Source organism: Coregonus lavaretus (assembly GCF_964263955.1).
Source record: "Coregonus lavaretus genome assembly, chromosome: 24".
NCBI classification, from domain to species: Eukaryota; Metazoa; Chordata; class Actinopteri; order Salmoniformes; family Salmonidae; genus Coregonus; species Coregonus lavaretus.
Window position 1 is genome coordinate 26,954,068 of NC_140011.1, and position 19,426 is coordinate 26,973,493.

At 45.0% G+C, this 19,426-nt stretch overlaps 1 protein-coding gene across 2 annotated transcripts in view; it reads left to right on the top strand.

The window, feature by feature from the left end:
- Positions 1-5,164: 5,164 nt before the first annotated feature.
- The window catches only part of mcc (MCC regulator of WNT signaling pathway), a 115,643-nt gene continuing 101,381 nt past the window's right edge, over positions 5,165-19,426 (top strand). The window contains exons 1-3 of one of the 2 annotated variants that reach the window (XM_084140295.1): positions 5,165-5,462; positions 6,637-6,881; positions 7,536-7,771. In XM_084140295.1, the coding sequence (XP_083996421.1) occupies positions 5,341-5,462; positions 6,637-6,881; positions 7,536-7,771 (603 nt within the window). In that variant the 5' untranslated portion in view covers positions 5,165-5,340. The remainder of the gene's footprint in view (positions 5,463-6,636; positions 6,882-7,535; positions 7,772-19,426) is intronic. The other variant, XM_084140296.1, reaches the window with a different exon arrangement.

Below are 19,426 nucleotides of genomic sequence, written 5' to 3' on the forward strand. Positions count from 1 at the left end.
TAAACAAATCAAAATATATTTTATATTTGAGATTCTTCAAATAGCCACCCTTTGCCTTGATGACAGCTTTGCACACTCTTCGCATTCCCTCAACCAGCTTCATGAGGTAGTCACCTGGAATGCATTTCAATTAACAGGTGTGCCTTCTTAAAAGTTAATTTGTGGAATTTCTTTCCTTCTTAATGCGTTTGAGCCAATCAGTTGTGTTGTGACAAGGTAGGGGTGGCATACAGAAGATTTGGTAAAAGACCATGTCCATATTATGGCAAGAACAGCTCAAATAAGCAAAGAGAAACAATACTGTGAACCATCAGATCCTCCTCTCCACACTCTCCGAGTTGGGCATCTCCGGCGCGGCTCACTCTTGGATTGCGTCCTACCTGACCGGTCGCTCCTACCAAGTGGCGTGGCGAGAATCTGTCTCCGCACCACGTGCTCTCACCACTGGTGTCCCCCAGGGCTCAGTTCTAGGCCCTCTCCTATTCTCGCTATACACCAAGTCACTTGGCTCTGTCATATCCTCACATGGCCTCTCCTATCATTGCTACGCAGACGACACACAACTAATCTTCTCCTTTCCCCCTTCTGAAAACCAGGTGGCGAATCGCATCTGCATGTCTGGCAGACATATCAGTGTGGATGACGGATCCCACCTCAAGCTGAACCTCGGCAAGACGTAGCTGCTCTTCCTCCCGGGGAAGGACTGCCCGTTCCATGATCTCGCCATCACGGTTGACAACTCCGTTGTGTCCTCCTCCCAGAGTGCGAAGAGCCTTGGCGTGACCCTGGACAACACACTGTCGTTCTCCGCTAACATCAAGGCGGTGACCCGATCCTGTAGGTTCATGCTCTACAACATTCGGAGAGTACGACCCTGCCTTACACAGGAAGCGGCACAGGTCCTAATCCAGGCACTTGTCATCTCCCGTCTGGATTACTGCAACTCTCTGTTGGCTGGGCTCCCTGCCTGTGCCATTAAACCCCTACAACTCATCCAGAATGCCGCAGCCCATCTGGTGTTCAACCTTCCCAAGTTCTCTCACGTCACCCCGCTCCTCCGCACACTCCACTGGCTTCCAGTTGAAGCTCGCATCTGCTACAAGACCATGGTGCTTGCCTACGGAGCTGTGAGGGGAACGGCACCTCCGTACCTTCAGGCTCTGATCAGTCCCTACACCCAAACGAGGGCATTGCGTTCATCCACCTCTGGCCTGCTAGCCCCCCTACCTCTGCGGAAGCACAGTTCCCGCTCAGCCCAGTCAAAACTGTTCGCTGCTCTGGCACCCCAATGGTGGAACAAGCTCCCTCATGACGCCAGGACAGCGGAGTCACTCACCTCCTTCCGGAGACACTTGAAACCCCACCTCTTTAAGGAATACCTGGGATAGGATAAAGTAATCCTTCTACACCCCCTACCCCACCCCAAAGAAAAATTAATACAATAAAAATAAAAACATATTGTAAAGTGGTTATCACACTGGCTATAAGGTAAATGCACCAATTTGTAAGTGGCTCTGGATAAGAGCGTCTGCTAAATGACGTAAATGTAAATGTAAATGAAACGACAGTCCATCATTACTTTAAGACATAAAGGTCAGTCAATACGGAACATTTCAAGAACTTTGAAAGTTTCTTCAAGTGCAGTCGCAAAAACCATCAAGCGCTATGATGAAAAAATTGTCTCTCATGAGGACCGCCACAGGAATGGAAGACCCAGAGTTACCTCTGCTGCAGAGGATACGTTCATTAAAGTTACCAGCCTCAGAAATTGCAGCCCAAATAAATTCTTACATTTACATTTACATTTACATCATTTAGCAGACGCTCTTATCCAGAGTGACTTACAAATTGGTGCATTCAACTTATGATAGCCAGTGGGACAACCACTTAAAAAAAAAAAAATATGGGGGGGTGGGGGAGGGGGGGGGGGGTAGAAGGATTACTTTTATACTATTCCAGGTATTCCTTAAAGAGGTAGGGTTTCAAGTGTCTCCGGAAGGTGGTCAGTGACTCCGCTGTCCTGGTGTTGTGGGGGAGAGCTTGTTCCACCATTGGGGTGCCAGAGCAGCGAATAGCTTTGACTGGGCTGAGCGGGAACTGTGCTTCCGTAGAGGTAGGGGGGCTAGCAGGCCAGAGGTGGATGAACGTAGTGCCCTCGTTTGGGTGTAGGGTCTGATCAGAGCCTGAAGGTAAGGAGGTGCCGTTCCCCTCACAGCTCTGTAGGCAAGCACCATGGTCTTGTAGTAGATGCGAGCCTCAACTGGAAGCCAGTGGAGTGTGCGGAGGAGCTGGGTGACATGAGAGAATTTGGGAAGGTTGAACACCAGACGGGCTGTAGCGTTCTGGATAAGTTGTAGGGGTTTAATGGCACAGGCAGGGAGCCCAGCCAACAGCGAGTTGCAGTAATCCAGACGGGAGATGACAAGTGCCTGGATTAGGACCTGTGCCGCTTTCTGTGTAAGGTAGGGTCGTACTCTGCGAATGTTGTAGAACATGAACCTGCAGGATCGGGTCACCGCTTTGATGTTAGTGGAGAACGACAGGGTGTTGTCCAGGGTCACGCCAAGGTTCTTTGCACTCTGGGAGGAGGATACAATGGAGTTGTCAACTGTGATGGCGAGATCATGGAGCGGGCAGTCCTTCCCCGGGAGGAAGAGCAGCTCCGTCTTGCCGAGGTTCCGCTTGAGGTGGTGATCCGACATCCACACTGATATGTAGTAGTGATAGGAGAGACCATGTGAGGATATGACAGAGCCAAATGACTTGGTGTATAGAGAGAATAGGAGAGGGCCTAGAACTGAGCCCTGGGGGACACCAGTGGTGAGAGCACGTGGTGCGGAGACAGATTCTCGCCACGCCACCTGGTAGGAGCGACCTGTCAGGTAGGACGCAATCCGAGAGTGAGCAGCGCCAGAGATGCCCAACTCGGAGAGGGTGGAGAGGAGAATCTGATGGTTCACAGTATCAAAGGCAGCGGATAGGTCTAGGATAAGAGCAGAGGAGAGAGAGTTAGCTTTAGCAGTGCGGAGAGCCTCCGTGACACAGAGAAGAGCAGTCTCAGTTGAATGACCAGTCTTGAAAACTGACTGGTTTGGATCAAGAAGGTCATTCTGAGAGATAGTAGGAGAGTTGGCTAGAGACGGCACGCTCAAGAGTTTTGGAGAGAAAAGAAAGAAGGGATACTGATCTGTAGTTGTTGACATCGGAGGGTGTACGTTTTTTGAGGAGGGGTGCAACTCTCGCTCTCTTGAAGACGGAAGGGACATGGCCAGCGGTCAAGGATGAGTTGATGAGCGAGGTGAGGTAAGGGAGAAGGTCTCCGGAAATGGCCTGGAGAAGAGAGGAGGGGATAGGGTCAAGCGGGCAAGTTGTTGGGCGGCCGGCAGTCACAAGTCGCAAGATTTCATCTGGAGAGAGAGTAACAGACACATCTCAACATCAACTGTTCAGAGGAGACGGTGTGAATCAGGCCTTCATGGTTGAATTGCTGCAAAGAAACCACTACTAAAGGACACCAATAAGAATAAGAGACTTTCTTGGGCCAAGAAACATGAGCAATGGACATTAGACCGGTGGAAATTTGTCCTTTCGTCTGGAGTCTAAATTTGAGATTTTTGGTTCCAACCGCCGTGTCTTTGTGAGATGCGGTGTGGGTGAACGGATGATCTCCGCATGTTTCCACCTTAAAGCATGGAGGAGGAGGTGATATGGTGTGGGGGTGCTTTGCTGGTGACACTGTCTGTGATTTATTTAGAATTCAAGGCACACTTAACCAGCATGGCTACCACAGCATTCTGCAGCGATACGCCATCCCATCTGGTTTGGGCTTAGTGGGACTATAATTTGTTTTTTAACTGGACAATGACCCAACACACCTCCAGGCTGTGTAAGGGCTATTTGACCAAGAAGGAGAGCGATGGAGTGCTGCATCAGATGACCTGGCCACCACAATCCCCCGACCTCAACCCAATTCAGATGGTTTGGGATTAGTCGGACCGCAGAGTGAAGGAAAAGGTGGTCCTCTGTAGCTCAATTGGTAGAGCATGGCGCTTGTAACGCCAGGGTAGTGGGTTCGATCCCCGGGACCACCCATACGTAAAAATTTATGCAAGTCGCTTTGGATAAAAGCGTCTGCTAAATGGAATATTATATTATTATAAAAGCAGCCAACAAGTGCTCAGCATATGTGGGAACTCCTTCAAGACTGTTGGAAAAGCATTCCAGGTGAAGCTGGTTGAGAGAATGCCAAGAGTGTGCAAAACTGTCATCAAGGCAAAGGGTGGCTATTTGAAGAATCTCAAATATAAAATATATTTTGATTTGTTTAACACTTTTTTGGTTACCACGTGATTCCATGTGTTATTTCATAGTTTTGATGTCTTCACTATTATTCTACAATGTAGAAAATAGTAAAAAAATAAAGAAAATCATTTGAATGAGTAGGTGTTCTAAAACTTTTGACCGGTAATGTATATATTTTAGCTAAACCAGTGGGGCTCAAAACAGGTGGGGCTCTACCTGCCCTGAATGACCGGTCACCACTGGGGTAGAGTACAAGAGGGGGAAAAGATCCATCCACAAACTACATCTGTTCAGTCCAGACTTTAGACATGATGAAGTCTCCTGTTCTTTGCTGGGAAAGATGGTTTCATAGAGATAGTCAGGCCTACATCATAGCCGACATCTGTTCTATTTATGTTCTCTTTATTTCTATGGACAGTTTGCTGTACCACACGCATCATTAGGCAAATGTAACTGTAAATAGCTCACAGCCATAACATACTGGTCTATTTCCTAGCTAGGCCTATATTATTCATGTTTCATCAATGAAATGCTTTGTTACTTTGCAACAACATACATGTGGTGAACTTTATTGAGAGGCCTCTGTTTAAAATATAAATAGTTATCAATAGTTTTGGTTTAAACCCTTTATAATCTATGCTCTATATTTGAACTATCAAATGTGCAATCCTTGTGCATACCCACACAGTTTTAATGCTGCCCAGGGCAATATCCTATAAAGTGCATTGCAATGCTCTGCTAGACTGCCGAAAGACCAACCCATTCTGCCCTCACCCCACCAACAGCTTAGCCAAAAGCTTTTTAACGCCCTCCCTATCCACCAACAAATTTCGAGCTTTACTTTTACGGCACATGCTGCGGCTGCACCCTCCTTTTTTCAGAAGTGACCTAAACCCAAGATTACATTTGATTCTATTCAATCCAATGCCGGGTATTAGCCTACATTTACGGGAAGTGTGATGAAGGAGCAGTTACTTTGTTGAGATTGGATACTAGAAGGGGTAGTAGCCAAGTTACAGTATTTTTTTAGGGAAGCTCATGGCGGCGGTGGAGGTGAGTGTGAGTAGCGGCAGTAGTGACACATCTAGCACGGGCGAAGAGGAGAGGATGAGGCGTTTGTTTCTGACTTGCGACGGCGACGGTGATGGATACATCAACAGGTAGGCTATTTATTAACGACAAGGTGGATTTAGAATTGAAGGTTACCAAATGCGATGAATATATTTTGCATACATCTAGCTACGAGCTGGAAATATTATAATTTATTTAGCTACGCGGCTTTGCTCTAGTTTTGTAATATAAACTAATTTCCTTTTCCAGTGACTTCCGTAGCGAACAATTTCTCCCATTTTGTTTCGCGCACACTTCGAAACCATACCTTCTCCGTTTTCGAAACATGCTTTGGCTCGATAACTGGCAAAGGCAACCTACAAAACATCTGCATGCCATGGCGTTGGCTTGAGGTTTTGAAAGTTTGCTAGCTACTCAAAATTACGTTTGACGTCATTATAAAATAAGAATTTGTTCTAAACTGACTTACCTAGTTAAATAATAAATACATAAATAGTGATATTATGTGGGGGTCTCTAATTATACGATGTTTATGAACTCTGAAGTGTTGAATGTTCTTGTTAGTAAATAAAGTAGGCCTACTCTGCTGAAGGCTATACACAAGCAGAGCGAGCAGTGAGGAAAATTAAAACATGCAGGAGAGGATCGAGAGCTTAAGAGCATTGGCGCATTTGACTAAACTCAAACACATCTGTTTTTACAGAGAAACCCATGGTTTGCATAGCCATTTGAGATACTATTTGTGGCCTAGAATGCACTGTATAAAATGGATTGGTAGCCTCTAAGGCATTAAAGTTGACAAATTGAACCAGTTCTGTTGAAATTGATGCTTAGGCCATATTCCCCATGCACACTAACCCTTAGACATGAAACTGATGAATAAGATATCCATTGTGCTAAATAACTACAGCTTGAAGGGCATACAGGGATCAAATTCCCTGTCTATGGGAATATCTTTTGCTCGAATTGTGTGCTTTTCCACTTCATCTAGGAAACCTATTTACCCCCTCCAAACCTTTCCTAATTTTCCTAATATCACTTTTCACTTCTTTGAGAAGTGAAGCAAATTTCTCAGGCTGGTGCGGCGGTTAATGTACCAGCAATTCAGCTTAGTGCTGCAACTTGTACACCACTCTTCAGACAATTGAAAACCATTCTCTTCCTCTCACTCCCACTCTCCGCCTCTCCCTCCCTCTCTCCTTTTCCCTCTGCCTTTCCTTCTCCATCTCTATCTTATCTCCTTCTCTCCCTCTCTCCTGTTAGGAATGACCTGCTGATGGTGTGCAGACAACTAAACATGGAGGAGTCTGTGGCAGAGATCATGTGCCAGCTGGGAGCGGATGAGCGAGGCAAGATCTCCTTCGAGGACTTCACCCGCTGCCGCATGCAGCTGGTCAACGAGATCCGCAAGGAAGAGGGCGAGCTCTCCCAACGCTCCCAGAACTCTGAAACTAAGAAGCTCAGGGAACACCTCGCCTCCTGGCCAACCAGCAGCGAGAACAGCCTGGGTGAGTTTTTGAAGATAGCCAATCACGATTAGGCACAATTGTAAATTATATTGTTAAACAAGAGACGGCAACTAATCACAGCTGCCTAAAAGCTTAAAATCAACTAAGAACAGGCAACACCAAACACTTAAACCTGACACCCAACAACTAACTGCAAACAACCACTTACCCTTATACCACAGTCATTATTAACCATAAACAACTGACACCAAACCTCTAACATGAAACAACCAGAACATAACCTGCATGACTGAGGCTAGGTTTTTATCTCTGTTGCTAGCCTAAACCTTCAGTGACCTTTGTTTTAATTGTTCTTTAGTTGTTCCTGGAACATCAGCGAGTGCTCATTATTGCGTAATGAAATGAGAGCATAATGAGCAGGAATGTTTACCTCAAGCCCATTCACAAACATGGACAATTTTATAGTGACTAATTCAATCATCCTAACTCGACCCACTTTACATGTGCATGAAACCACTTCAAAAGTAATCCACAGAGAGCAAAAAACTTAAATCTATTTGCACAGGGAAGCAATAATGCAAAAAAATGTAGACTGATATTCTCTTGAACCAGATCTGGTTGGGAGTGTCAACCCTTCACACTGCTTATTAGTTACTACCTGTTTAGTTTTGAGTTATAACATGTGTCCCCTAGGGGCCCTGTCAGGGGCCAGAGAGAGCTGGGAGTACGACTCTGGGGCCAGGGACCTCCAGAGTCCAGACATCCAGCCTCGGCAAACACAGACCCAGCAACAGCCAGCCATCCTCCAGAAGCTCCTGGAACAGCCTGGGACTGTCCAAGAACAGCAGGCTGCCCTCCATATGCTCCTGGCCCAGACCAGCGCCCACTGTGGCCCCCCGGGGGGAAATTACCTGGAGCTGGCCAACACGGTGAGTAGGCATCTGTTGATGCTGGTGATGATGAGTGCGTTGTGCTGGTGGTAGTATTGCATTGTATTGATTCCTGGTATGTTTCCTTTTGAATTTTCTTGTGAGCCACCCAATGAGCAAATTAGGCCTAGTTGTTTCTAGTCACAAGCCATTCTCCGGCCCTGTACGAATTGGCTGCCAGTGCCACCCACCATTTGGTAAACACTGATGTAGGACATAACGGTGAGATCGGGAAACATCAGCTGACTACTTAGCCTCTGAGTTACGAGATCTTTATTACGGCAAATAATGAAGGAATGAGTGTGTAATGGAATTCCAGAACACACAACCGTGTTGTTTATGTAAGCTGTCATGGCACCTCCAACACTCATATACTGTGTAGTAGATAACACACATAACCCTGAGAAGTGTTTTCGTGCTGTGTGAAAGTTGAACCATTGAAAATCCATATAATCTCTTCCTGGGAAAGGACTGTCACCATAAAGATGGGGGGAAATGATTTGACGGTAGGTGTAGTAAGCATTGGTTATGCTGCAGAGGGCAGTGCTGCTTATGATAACGCAATTTTCTCACATTCTCCTCTCCTGTTTAGAGCAGCCACTGGGCCTGTATGGCTTGACATCATGGTACCTCCTGTTAATGATTAGGAGATGGTAATTCTAGATCTGTGCATAAGACTGAGCAATGTAGCCATTCATCTATAATGAGGATTTCTCAATTCTTTAAGTGAATTTAAATTAAATTTACTTCCTGAATTGATTGAGTTGAAATTACATTTATTCTAACTGTGACACCATCCCTGTGTCTTTACTCTTCAGCAAGATAACTTGTCAAACCCACAGAACTCTTCTGACTATAGAAACACAGTGGAGTATCGCAATACATTTTCTGCTTGGTCCGGGTAGGTTGGTCCAACTCTCCCTAAATGTTGACCGTGGCTCTCTTTTTCACTTAGCCTTGAGGAGTATCATCATACGGGTATCAGCATAATCTTCATCACCTCCCCTGAGCAGCGCTCACACCATCACACCCCTTCATTAATGCATCCATATTTACTATGAATCATATGGGGCAGTCTCATGAGCTGTCATGTCCCCTTCCTATATCAGGTTTCAGGGCTGGGTGCCTTTATGGACCCACATAAATCATTTAGTGGTTTATTACTGAGATTAACATCATGACACCGTCCCTGTGTAGATTAGCACAGGCACCGGAGAGAATGGGAGGTTAAACGCTATCAGTTGTCAGTGACAGAGAGTGATGTTTGTGTCTGAGTGAGAAAGTGTAGTCACTAGTCACTTTCCACCCCTAACCATTATGTGGGGTATGGTGCAGTGGCATAGCAACCATTTTGGCCCCCCCCACGCGATTATGAGCCCCACTTTACAGGCTTGTCCTGCCGGCATTATGTTTAATGCAGCCGCTAGGCATCGATTACAGCCCTAATGGAACATCTGGTTGCTGACAGGGAGGATGTGTAACTCTCAATGCTTTGGTTGTCTGTAGGTCGACCTGGGACTTTATGGACGTGTTCGTGTCATGTTTTTTTATGTTTTCAGACTAGGGAGAGCGTACAGAATGGATGCTATGTAGCATATATTTGTATTTTTATGCCAGGGTTAGGCCTTTTCTATATGGGTCTATGAAATGCCGAAATGGAAAAGGTCTAAACGTGTGATTTAGGCACACATATAGACCATGTGACTTGTTAGTATGTGGAGGTCTTGTATTACGTTCTGTCGTTGAAGGCCATTTGTTAATATTAAGTCGAGAGTGAATGCTTAATTTTCTCCTGTGTGAATAGAAAAGTGTGTGTACGTGGCGTGAGAGAGAGAGAGAGAGAAAGAGAGTATGTTTACGTGCATCAGCCAGCATCGTGTATAGCAGAAATTACATTGCCATCCCTGGTTGAATAGAATACCATGCCCCCTCACCCAACACTCATTAACCAACTTCGTCTCCCTCCACACTTAGCAAACAACATATTGTGTTTTGGGGAAAATAATGTGTACGTCATTATCTCCCTGAGAAGAAACTTAATCCCTGGGTTTGCAGATTGCTTTCTATGGCAGCTTGAGTTCATTCACACTCCTATTCATTAGCTGGTATTTCATTGGCTAGTTAGGGGGGATTTAATCATTATGCGGGATTGCGGGAATGCTGTTACCCTGTTGGCTGCAGCCAGCATCCGACCAGGGCTGTAAAGGCAGATTCATTGGACACATGCAGCGGACGCCAACAGATTAAACAGCGAGGACGGTATATCACTGTCAATGGGAATTTCTGACAGTATTCAACTGAAACGTACACTTTTCAAATCCCTTTTTTATTTGGATAGCTCTGTGCACTCTGACCCCGAAAGAAGGACTCTCTTTCTGAAGAGTCTCAGACCCTGTTTGAGTACTTGCACCCTTCCTTCTTTGATTGTGGTAATCTGTTGGGGTTTGGATAAGTGAAAACACCTGTCGCTGTCATTAATCCAACCCTTGTGAGAGTTTCACTTATTTTGCTATCATTCCAACCAGGTCTGTGTCTCTGTGATAACTTCAAGGGAGGAAGGAAAGGAGAATTTGTAGGCCTAAGTATTGGGACAGGGCCCTGGTTTGATTCATGATTACGTGTTGCAGTTGTCTTTAGCCTGAGGGCTGAGCTTCTTTGGGGCCTAACTGCCTCATAGGTTAAACAAAGAAATCCCACACTACACAACTCTTGAGTACACAGTGTGGCCTTGTAATATATTTTCTAGCCCTTCGGTAAATACTTTGCTGTGGTGGGTTCTCTCAGTGGAGCACATCTTGGTATTCCTCTCCCTTTTTGAGGAAGTACATATGTACTGGAGCACTCACAAGTGTTGCCTTTCAGCCAAGGCCTTTCCATCACCCCTCCTGATTGTATAAAGGTTGGCTGTGAGAGTACTCTAGATTGAAAACCTGGCCAGTATTCTGAGCCCAGTACACACAGCCCCATCTCATTAGTGTTGGGATGCATGCCTCCTCTCTCTCTCACACACCATCTAATCATCCCTAATATACATGTTCCCCAGGATTGCAGGCATGATTCATGCCTGTAACACACGACATGCTCACATGGATACACACAGTTAAGTGCCATCTCATCTGCGCTGCTGGGATACACTCGCTGATCACACCCATGATTCATGCCTCACACACACAGTTTAGTGCCATCTCAATATCGGTTCATTAGCCGTTGACCCACCAATCACTCAGCCCTGCAGGCCCACTGCATTCAGCCACTTTAACGCCAGTCGATTGTCGATTTCGAAACGCTCAAGTAGTTCACTCTATCTTCATGCAACCTGAGATTGGCCTCAAAAATCAAGATTCCTTGAGTCAAATGGTTGATGTGACACAGTAAGATAAATGTTGTCTATTTAACAGTTTCTCGAAAACAGTGGTTGCTACCTGAGATGGCTTGGGGTTTCAATCTCATAGAGTGGGTATTGCATTAATACGGGATTCAATATTAACTCCACCAACACTGAAACAGGGTTGGAAAGAGATGTTTTGCTCTGTAATGCTGTCCGCGCATATATACACACACAAACAAACAAACAAACACTTGTTCCTCCACCCTTACATTCAATCCCATCCTCCTTGAATACTGTATACTGGCAGCGACAGTACTAGTATGTAACTTCCCATTCATGAGAATGCCACTGTCATTTATTAATTCCATTCATGTACAGCATGCTCTAGTACTTTACAACATGATGTATGGTAAGCTAAAGGCACGGGTTGCAACCATACAGGCTGAAATAGCTATCCATAGTCAGATCTCTCTTTACATTAGTTTTTTGCAAGACACTTTTGTCTGATCTAAATTCCATGCCACTTACAGTATGTACACCTGTTTAAATAGCCTCTATATGGCAGTTTCTCTTTAAGGATCATACATGTGTAATATTCCCACTGGTGTGGGTGTGGATGGTAAGGTTTTATCCATAGCAGGAGTGCAGAGCTGGCTGTATTTTTCTCACTACTGGTCTCCGTCTGGTGTCTCAGTATGAAATCCCCCTATGATATGACACCAGGGCCTCAGCCAAGCCCCAAAATAGAGCAAAGTAGTCCTAATTGATTAATATACAGTTACTAATGGATCGTTTTTAAGACATCCAAGACAGCAAAAAGCCAAATTAATATATGTTAGTTAACGGATGCAGTATTTGAGGAGTGTAGGAAGGAGGAGTGTAGGGAGGAGGATGTGTATTTTGACAAAATGAGCCAGTACATGCCACTCTGTTCAATATGGCAGTAGCTTACAGAGGGAAGTGTTTTTACCAGAGGAAGAGAAGTGAGTGATGCTTGGAGGATGAGAGGATGTGGGAGGAGGGGCAGTCATGCTGAGAGGATGTAGACACAGCCGAGCGGTCTTGCCACATGTTAATGGAGGAGGGGAAGGAAGACTGGGAGAGGAATAGGTAGAGGGGTAGGTAGGGGAGGAAGATACAGTCACCAGGGGAATGATCCAGAACAGGAATGTGCATCCAGAGCCTCCTGTTTCTTCTCTTGCCTCAGGGAACACACAAACATCACACACACAGACACACATTAGGCTATCCCTTTACCACACCAGCCTTGGTTCATGTCTTGTTTGATGTTTGTGAGTTGCGAGGTGTAAGCTAGCCTGGCTAGTGGTCTTACAAAGCCAGTTCCCCCATTTTATTACCATCCTCCCAAAGAGCACTCAAGTTTCTTTCTTCATAGCCTAACCAGTATGAATCCAGACACAGGCAGGCTAATACATGGAACATGTATAAGTCTGAAGCAGCTTTGTTATTCTGGCGCCTCTGTTTAAGTCTCCATCAGCGCTATGTGATATAAAGCTGTAACGGATGAGTTATATGTGCCTTAGATTGCTCTTTAAAAAGCCCAAGCCTCAGCCATTCCTGAGCAGGCACTAATCCTGATCTTAGCATCGATCTCAGGAAAGCTCTCTGCCATCTATCTCTCTGTGTGCTGTATGTCACTGCATGTGAGTAATTGTATTTACCCATTACTTGATGACAATAATTACTTTTGTCCAGGCATTAAGCCCAGAGGTCAGCCTCAACTTGACCTCTGGCATTCAATGAGCCAGAGAGTAGAAATGGCATGGCCCAGTCCTCCTGGACTCGTAAATGGATTTATCATTGTGAAATGTCAAAGGGAAAACATTCAGTTACCCTAAGTACAAAAAGTTATTAAGCTAGACTTTTAGTTCTGCAATGTCCACAGGATAGTAGTACAGTAAAGCTATCCTTCTCAGTCACCCCTTTCAAAATGGCCAACCTTGTTTTGACCTTAGAGCTGAGGAAGAACTGAATCAATTTGTGCCTAACTGGTGGTCAAAATCGCACAATTAATAGACGTGTCCAGTTGTGGACATCAACCAGTTGTGACGGGTGTTATGTCAGTCTTATAACAGCATTATGTCTATTTCCTGCGTTAGTGGGAGTTGTTTTTCTATAGATCAGACATTGTGATTAAAGGCCTTTACTCAGCAGGTAGAGAAAGAATAGGCACCACCAGCTTGGCCCTTAGCCAGTCCTTCCTCTATGGGGGCTAGCTGCTGCACTGTTTGGATAAGTGTCTGTATCTCTGGCTAGCGCTAAACCCATAGCCCCCCTGTGTGCTGGGCTAGCCTTATCGCTATCTGCCCTCAAACCATAGCCCTCCCTGTGTGCAAGGCCTATCGCTATCTGCCCACAACTCATAGCCCTCCTTGTGTGCTAGTTCTGCTAGCTTTATTGCGATCTGCCCTGCAGCAGATTTTTGATTTCACACGCAAGCAAGTTTGGTTTCACTGTGTCACTGACACTGTCCCTCTCCCAGTGCCAATCCTCTTTTCTCTCCCACTTGGAAAAGTGCCCAGAAAAGCATTAGCGAGTCTCCAATACATGCGCCCAGCCAGCACCACTGCACTGCACAGTCACTGTGTCCTCCAAGCTCTGTGTCAGTCGCTAACAAGGTGTTAGCTGTGATGTGTTGGCCTAGTTTTGACGTTGTAATGACTCTTTTGGAATAACCTGTGGTTGTTGGAAGGCTGTTGAGGGGACTGTGTGTTAGTGAAGAGGTAAGTAACGCGAGGTGACAGGGCAGGAGGATGAATGAGATGGGTGGTATTTTTGTGGGGAAAGTCTCTTTAGGTAATGTCAGCCCTATAGCATAGAGCTGGGTTGGCAGGTTGGAGTGGATGTAGCTAGAGACCAGACCAGAGACCACTGCATAGGCAAATTATTGAATCTTTGATATCTATGTGGGTGAGGGGAGAGGATGTTGGACGGTTTACACTGCTGTGTAGATTGGATGAGTAACATGCAATCGATCTTCAGGGAAGGCTCTTATTTTAGTCTGGTTGGAGAATCGCTTTCTGTTCGGGCATATTTTATTAGATACTCAACTGTATTTAAATGTGTGTACCTACATGCTGTGCTATATTGCTTTACATTGCTCTGGTAGATTGTATTTCCATGTTGTGTAGTGATGGGTATGTGAGCTTTCTTCCACTACTAACCTGTTGGATCTGCACTAGTAACAGCAAAGTGTCATTATGTGAACACATTATTTCTATGTTTTGCTATCTAATTACATTTCTATCTGCCTAGAAAACCTCTCAGGAAAAAGGAAACCCTTGAGGAAAGAAGGGGTCTATTCTCCATATCATTGTTCTCATTAATTTTCACTGGGCAGGGAGAGAGGGAGACAGACTAGACTACGCGCTCCATACCATTTCAATTAGAACGTAAACCAGCTCCCAATGTACCGCTTCATGAATCATACATGCAGGTCTTTTCACAGGGCCTGAGCAGTTCTGTCTAAACCTAGAAGCACCTCTGATATACTCTGAGTGCAGAGTCAGCAACTTAGGTTCAATGTTTTGTCTCCTTCTACAGCTCATCTTCCCAATTGTCTCCTGCTGTTTGAATTCTTTTAATTTTATTGTAATATTGTCCTCTTAGAATATCAACGTGGAATGGAAGTGGTTTCAGCACAGTTCTTTTTTACCCCCTAGTGAAAGAAATGGGAGAAGACATTAGGCTGGGAATTAATATAATAATATTTTAATTCCTGGTTGAAGCTTTGTGCTAGATGGTGGTAGATTTAAGTATTAATACTGCCTTGCCTTGAAGTCTAACTATTGACTTTGAATTCAGTGATCAGGGCGTTGTGAGTTTAAATTATTGTTGGTTCATTTTCTAATTTGCATGGCAAGTAAGGGAGAGTTTCAATTAGGGGAATATGCCAGCAGGTGTGTGTGTGTGCCCTGCTGTGTGTGTTTCCCCTCTTCATGCTGCTCTTTGTGCGTTTACATGCTGATGAGCCGTGTCCAGCTTAGGGAGCAGCGGTGTCAGGATCACGCTTCCTAACAGCGCTGCTGTGTGAGAGCACGTCTAAATTAGTTTATTGTGATGCTCCTGACGCTCCTGCTGTGTCCATCTACATCTTTGTGCGTGTGTGTATGCTACTCTGCTATGTGGTCTCCTTGATACCTTGGTTGTTCCTTTATTGTGGCTTCCTGTCAAATCACAGCTTGTCATATCAAAAATCCAACCAATATCAATAGGGGGATCTGTTGATTATTTTTGGCCCAAGCAGGTCTCTACTACTTATTGGTGTCCTTTTAGTAGGGGTTTCTTTGCAGCATTTCGACCATGAAAGCCTGATTCACACAGTCCCCTCTGAACAGTTGATGTTGAGATGTGTCTGTGACTTGAACTCTGAAGCATTTATTTGGGCTGCAATTTCTGAGGCTGGTAACTCTAATGAACGTATCCTCTGCAGCAGAGGTAACTCTGGGTCTTCCATTCCTGTGGCGGTCCTCATGAGAGCCAGTTTCATCATAGCGCTTGATGGTTTTTGCGACTGCACTTGAAGAAACGTTTAAAGTCATTGAAATGTCCCTTATTGACTGACCTTCATGTCTTAAAGTAATGATGGACTGTCGTTTCTCTTGCCATAATATGGACTTGGTCTTTTACCAAATAGGGCCATCTTCTGTATACCCCCCTACCTTGTCACAACACAATTGATTGGCTCAAACGCATTAAGAAGGAAAGAAATTCCACAAATTAATTTTTAAGAAGGCACACCTGTTAATTGAAATGCATTCCAGGTGACTACCTCATGAAGCTGGTTGAGAGAATGCCAAGAGTGTGCAAAGCTGTCATCAAGGCAAAGGGTGGCTATTTTTAAGAATCTCAAATATAAAATATATTTAGATTTGTTTAACACTTTTCTGGTTACTACATGATTCCATATGTGTTATTTCATAGTTTTGATGTCTTCACTATTATTCTACAATGTAAAAAATTGTAAAAATGAAGAGAAACCTGTGCATGTGTAGGTGTGTCCAAACTTTTGACTGGTAATAGAGATATATATCCTTAAGTGACTGCCTTTCCCCTTGTCAACTTAATTAAACCTATCTGAATTAGTCTAGTGGCTAACACAAATATTTTGCGGCCCATTATTGAACCATGTAGTCAAATATTCATTACTGGTTGCTCTAAACACTGGTCATCAATATATTACTAAAGTGCTCCAATCTGTTCATATTTAATGAGGCCTGAACGGGCCGCTAATCTACTAGTGCGCCCTAAACACTATAATTAAGACTACGAGAGGAACCACAATGTCAGAAGTGCACTTTAATTGCTTTAACAGCCTCCGCCAATGTTTGTCTATGGAGATTGCATGGCTGCATGCTCGATTTTATACATCGGTCATCAACGGTTGTGGCTAAAATAGCCAAATCCACTAATTTGAAGGGGTGTCCACATCCTTTTGGCCATGTAGTGTACCATTAGTGCTGGGTCAGTCGGACACAGTCTTTTGTGTGAGTGCTGGTCTGAGTTTAGCTAAAAAAAAATGCCGGAACAAGCTATGAGAGAAACTCCTACAACTGGAGGGAGGGACAAGCAGAGAGGGGGAGGGACAAGCGAGACTGGAGGGAGGGATAAGCAGTGAGTGAGAGAGCTAGAGTGAGAGAAGGAGGGATAGGGAGTGGGAGCCAGAGTGTGTGTGTGTGAGTGAGATCTGCAATTGGATGGTCTGGGAAAGGCACAGAGTAACTGAAGGAATAGGAGGAGGAAGTGAGGGTGGGGGTGCTGCTAAAACTTGAAGTTGTAACGGAGAGGGGGAGTAGAGAGGGGGGTCAGGAGGAACCCGACAGGCAAACTGCAATCTGACTGGCAGCCGACCAGCAGAGACGCTGACACACTGGGGAACGCCCACCGCTACACACAAACACACACACACACACGCTGAGCCTGGCCCCAGGGAGTTCTCTCCACACACACTCCGGCCGTGGTGGCAGCGCGTGGAGATGACCAGGGAGAGCGGCAGAGAGAAGGTGAGCCAGCCAGGAGCGACTCCAGCAGTTTTCTCGGATACACTCAGGAACAGGGCGCTACTGATTTAACAGATAACGGATCATGGTGACTGTGCACCTCTGAACGGTGTGTGTGTGAGCGTGTTTGTGTGTGTATATACCTCCACCTTTGGTCTGTCTGTGCGTGTTCACGCTGATCATTGTGTGGAATAAGGGTATTTTTCTGAATGAAGATGGCTGGCCACGGCAGCCAGTGGAAACTGGAGAGTACAGGCAGCTGAAGACAAGGGACTGCTTTTTTTCTTTCGTCCTTCCCTTCCTCCGTCTCTCTTTCCTCCTCTCCGCCATCAGGAGAGGGCGAGCCCTGCAATCTTAATCTGTTTGGAGAGTTTTGGAAAATCATGAACTCTTCCGGAGCAGCCGGGAAATTTGGGAGTGACTCCCAGGTCGAAGTGGGCAAGGTAAGATGGAGTTTTCTCTTTGTCTAAAAGGTTTGGGTTGGAAGTGGTCACTCATGTCTTTTAGGGTTTCTGTGAAATATGGTTGTGTCAATCATTTCTAGGTTATTTCAAGGTTTGGCCAAGAGGTAGGTCTCCTTTCTTATAGCCAAAGCGAGTTGGCTGTCATTTCTGGAACGTTTCAGTCAGAGCTGTCAGTCTGTCTTTCGTCCCCCTATAATACATGGGGGGGGGGGGTTAGGTTTAGGCTAAATGCTTCTCAAAGTGGGGGAGGATAGAGAGAAGTGGGAAGTGAATTTGGATCAAATGCTTCGGGTGTATAAAGCTCCACACAGAGAAAATAAGACTAGCTAGCTTGCAAACCCAGCACTCTCTTTTCTCTCTTTCCCTTTGACGCTGTAAAACAAGCATAAAACAAACTGCTTGGCCGGTTTGGAAGACTTTAACCTTTTCCAAGGGCTTTTGAGAGGTGTTTAGTAAGCAAGCTCTGACTGTTAGTGTAAGCGCTTCTACAGAACCAAGTGTGTGTTTCTTTCAGTTTCAAGGTCTTCATTCCCTTCTTAAGACGTCTGCATGCTTCAGTTTGGCTGGCGGCTAGCCGAAGTCGGCTAGGCGAACTTAAGGAGTGTGCTCGCATACTCCCTTAAAAGACCTTTGCTTGAAAAACGAGAAAAAGTGGCAATAGTACTGTTTGTCCATTTTGAGACGTTGTATTCCTCAAAATAGTCAGAATTAATCTAAGATAACTCAAGAAATCGGTCATTCATTATGACATTTTTGCAGAGGAGTTTCTTTGTAGTGCAATTTTACATCTAACTAAGATGTTTGGTGCAGTATTTCTCAATGAAAAGGGGCGTAGACTTCGGCTCCCAAACTTCGGCTGGCCTCAAATTTTTGGTGTGTCCCCGAACAGCTGAAAAAACCCTTACTGGAGTCCAAAACATCACAAAATGTTGTCATAATATATGCACAAACTGTTCCGAACTGTTCCGGATGGGAAGCATGTGGACGCCTTTACCCCCTCATCGTCCACAGATGAGAATGGTTAAAACTACCAGAGAGTCACAATGGCCATCTGTTTTATGAAGACACAGGAAGTGAGGCTCCTTGTAGAGGCACATTGTCAAGTGGATCGAGTCCCCCGGGGCCCCTTACTTTTACTTTACTTTAGTAGCTTTATTTTTGCAGGGACAGTGCACATTTAATGAACATTTCAGTAAAAGTGCTGGTTTTAGCCAGCCGGAAATTTTTCGACTGCAGTCCCTGCGGAGATGATTAAAAACACTTAAAATGACAATACAGACACAATTAACACATACAGAGCAACATATGACAAGTAACACTTGGCACGCAGACAGACAAAAAGCAACTCAGTCTCCAGTTCTCCACATTAGTTGAATTTGGGATGAGGGCGTTGTGGTCTAACTGAAGGGTTGTAGCTAGCTCTCTCTTCAACACTGCTGCATCCTGTCATCTTAATAGAGCTGTTCAGTGTCACTTTGAGTTTGATTTGTAGTTGATAGTGTCGATCAGATTCTGGTCGTTGAAGGGATTGGTTATTAATCGATTGTAGAATGGATTATGAATAAAGAATAACACATTGTTTGAAAAGCTGCTGGAATTTGTTTCGAACCAGTCTTCGGCAGCCTTTTTGGTCACAGTTGCTCAGAGGGCTTTGCAACAGTGTTTTATTGTCTATTCTAGCCCGACTAAAGACAGTCATGGTGAAAGCGTTTAACTCCCAGGCCAGACTAGAGCTACCCAAATAAACGTCTAGGGAGTAGGCACTGGGCAGCATCGGCCAAATAAACGGAGAGCGGCGCTGTATAAACTAGAAACCTTGGGTGACCATGGTTGAGGTATTCCA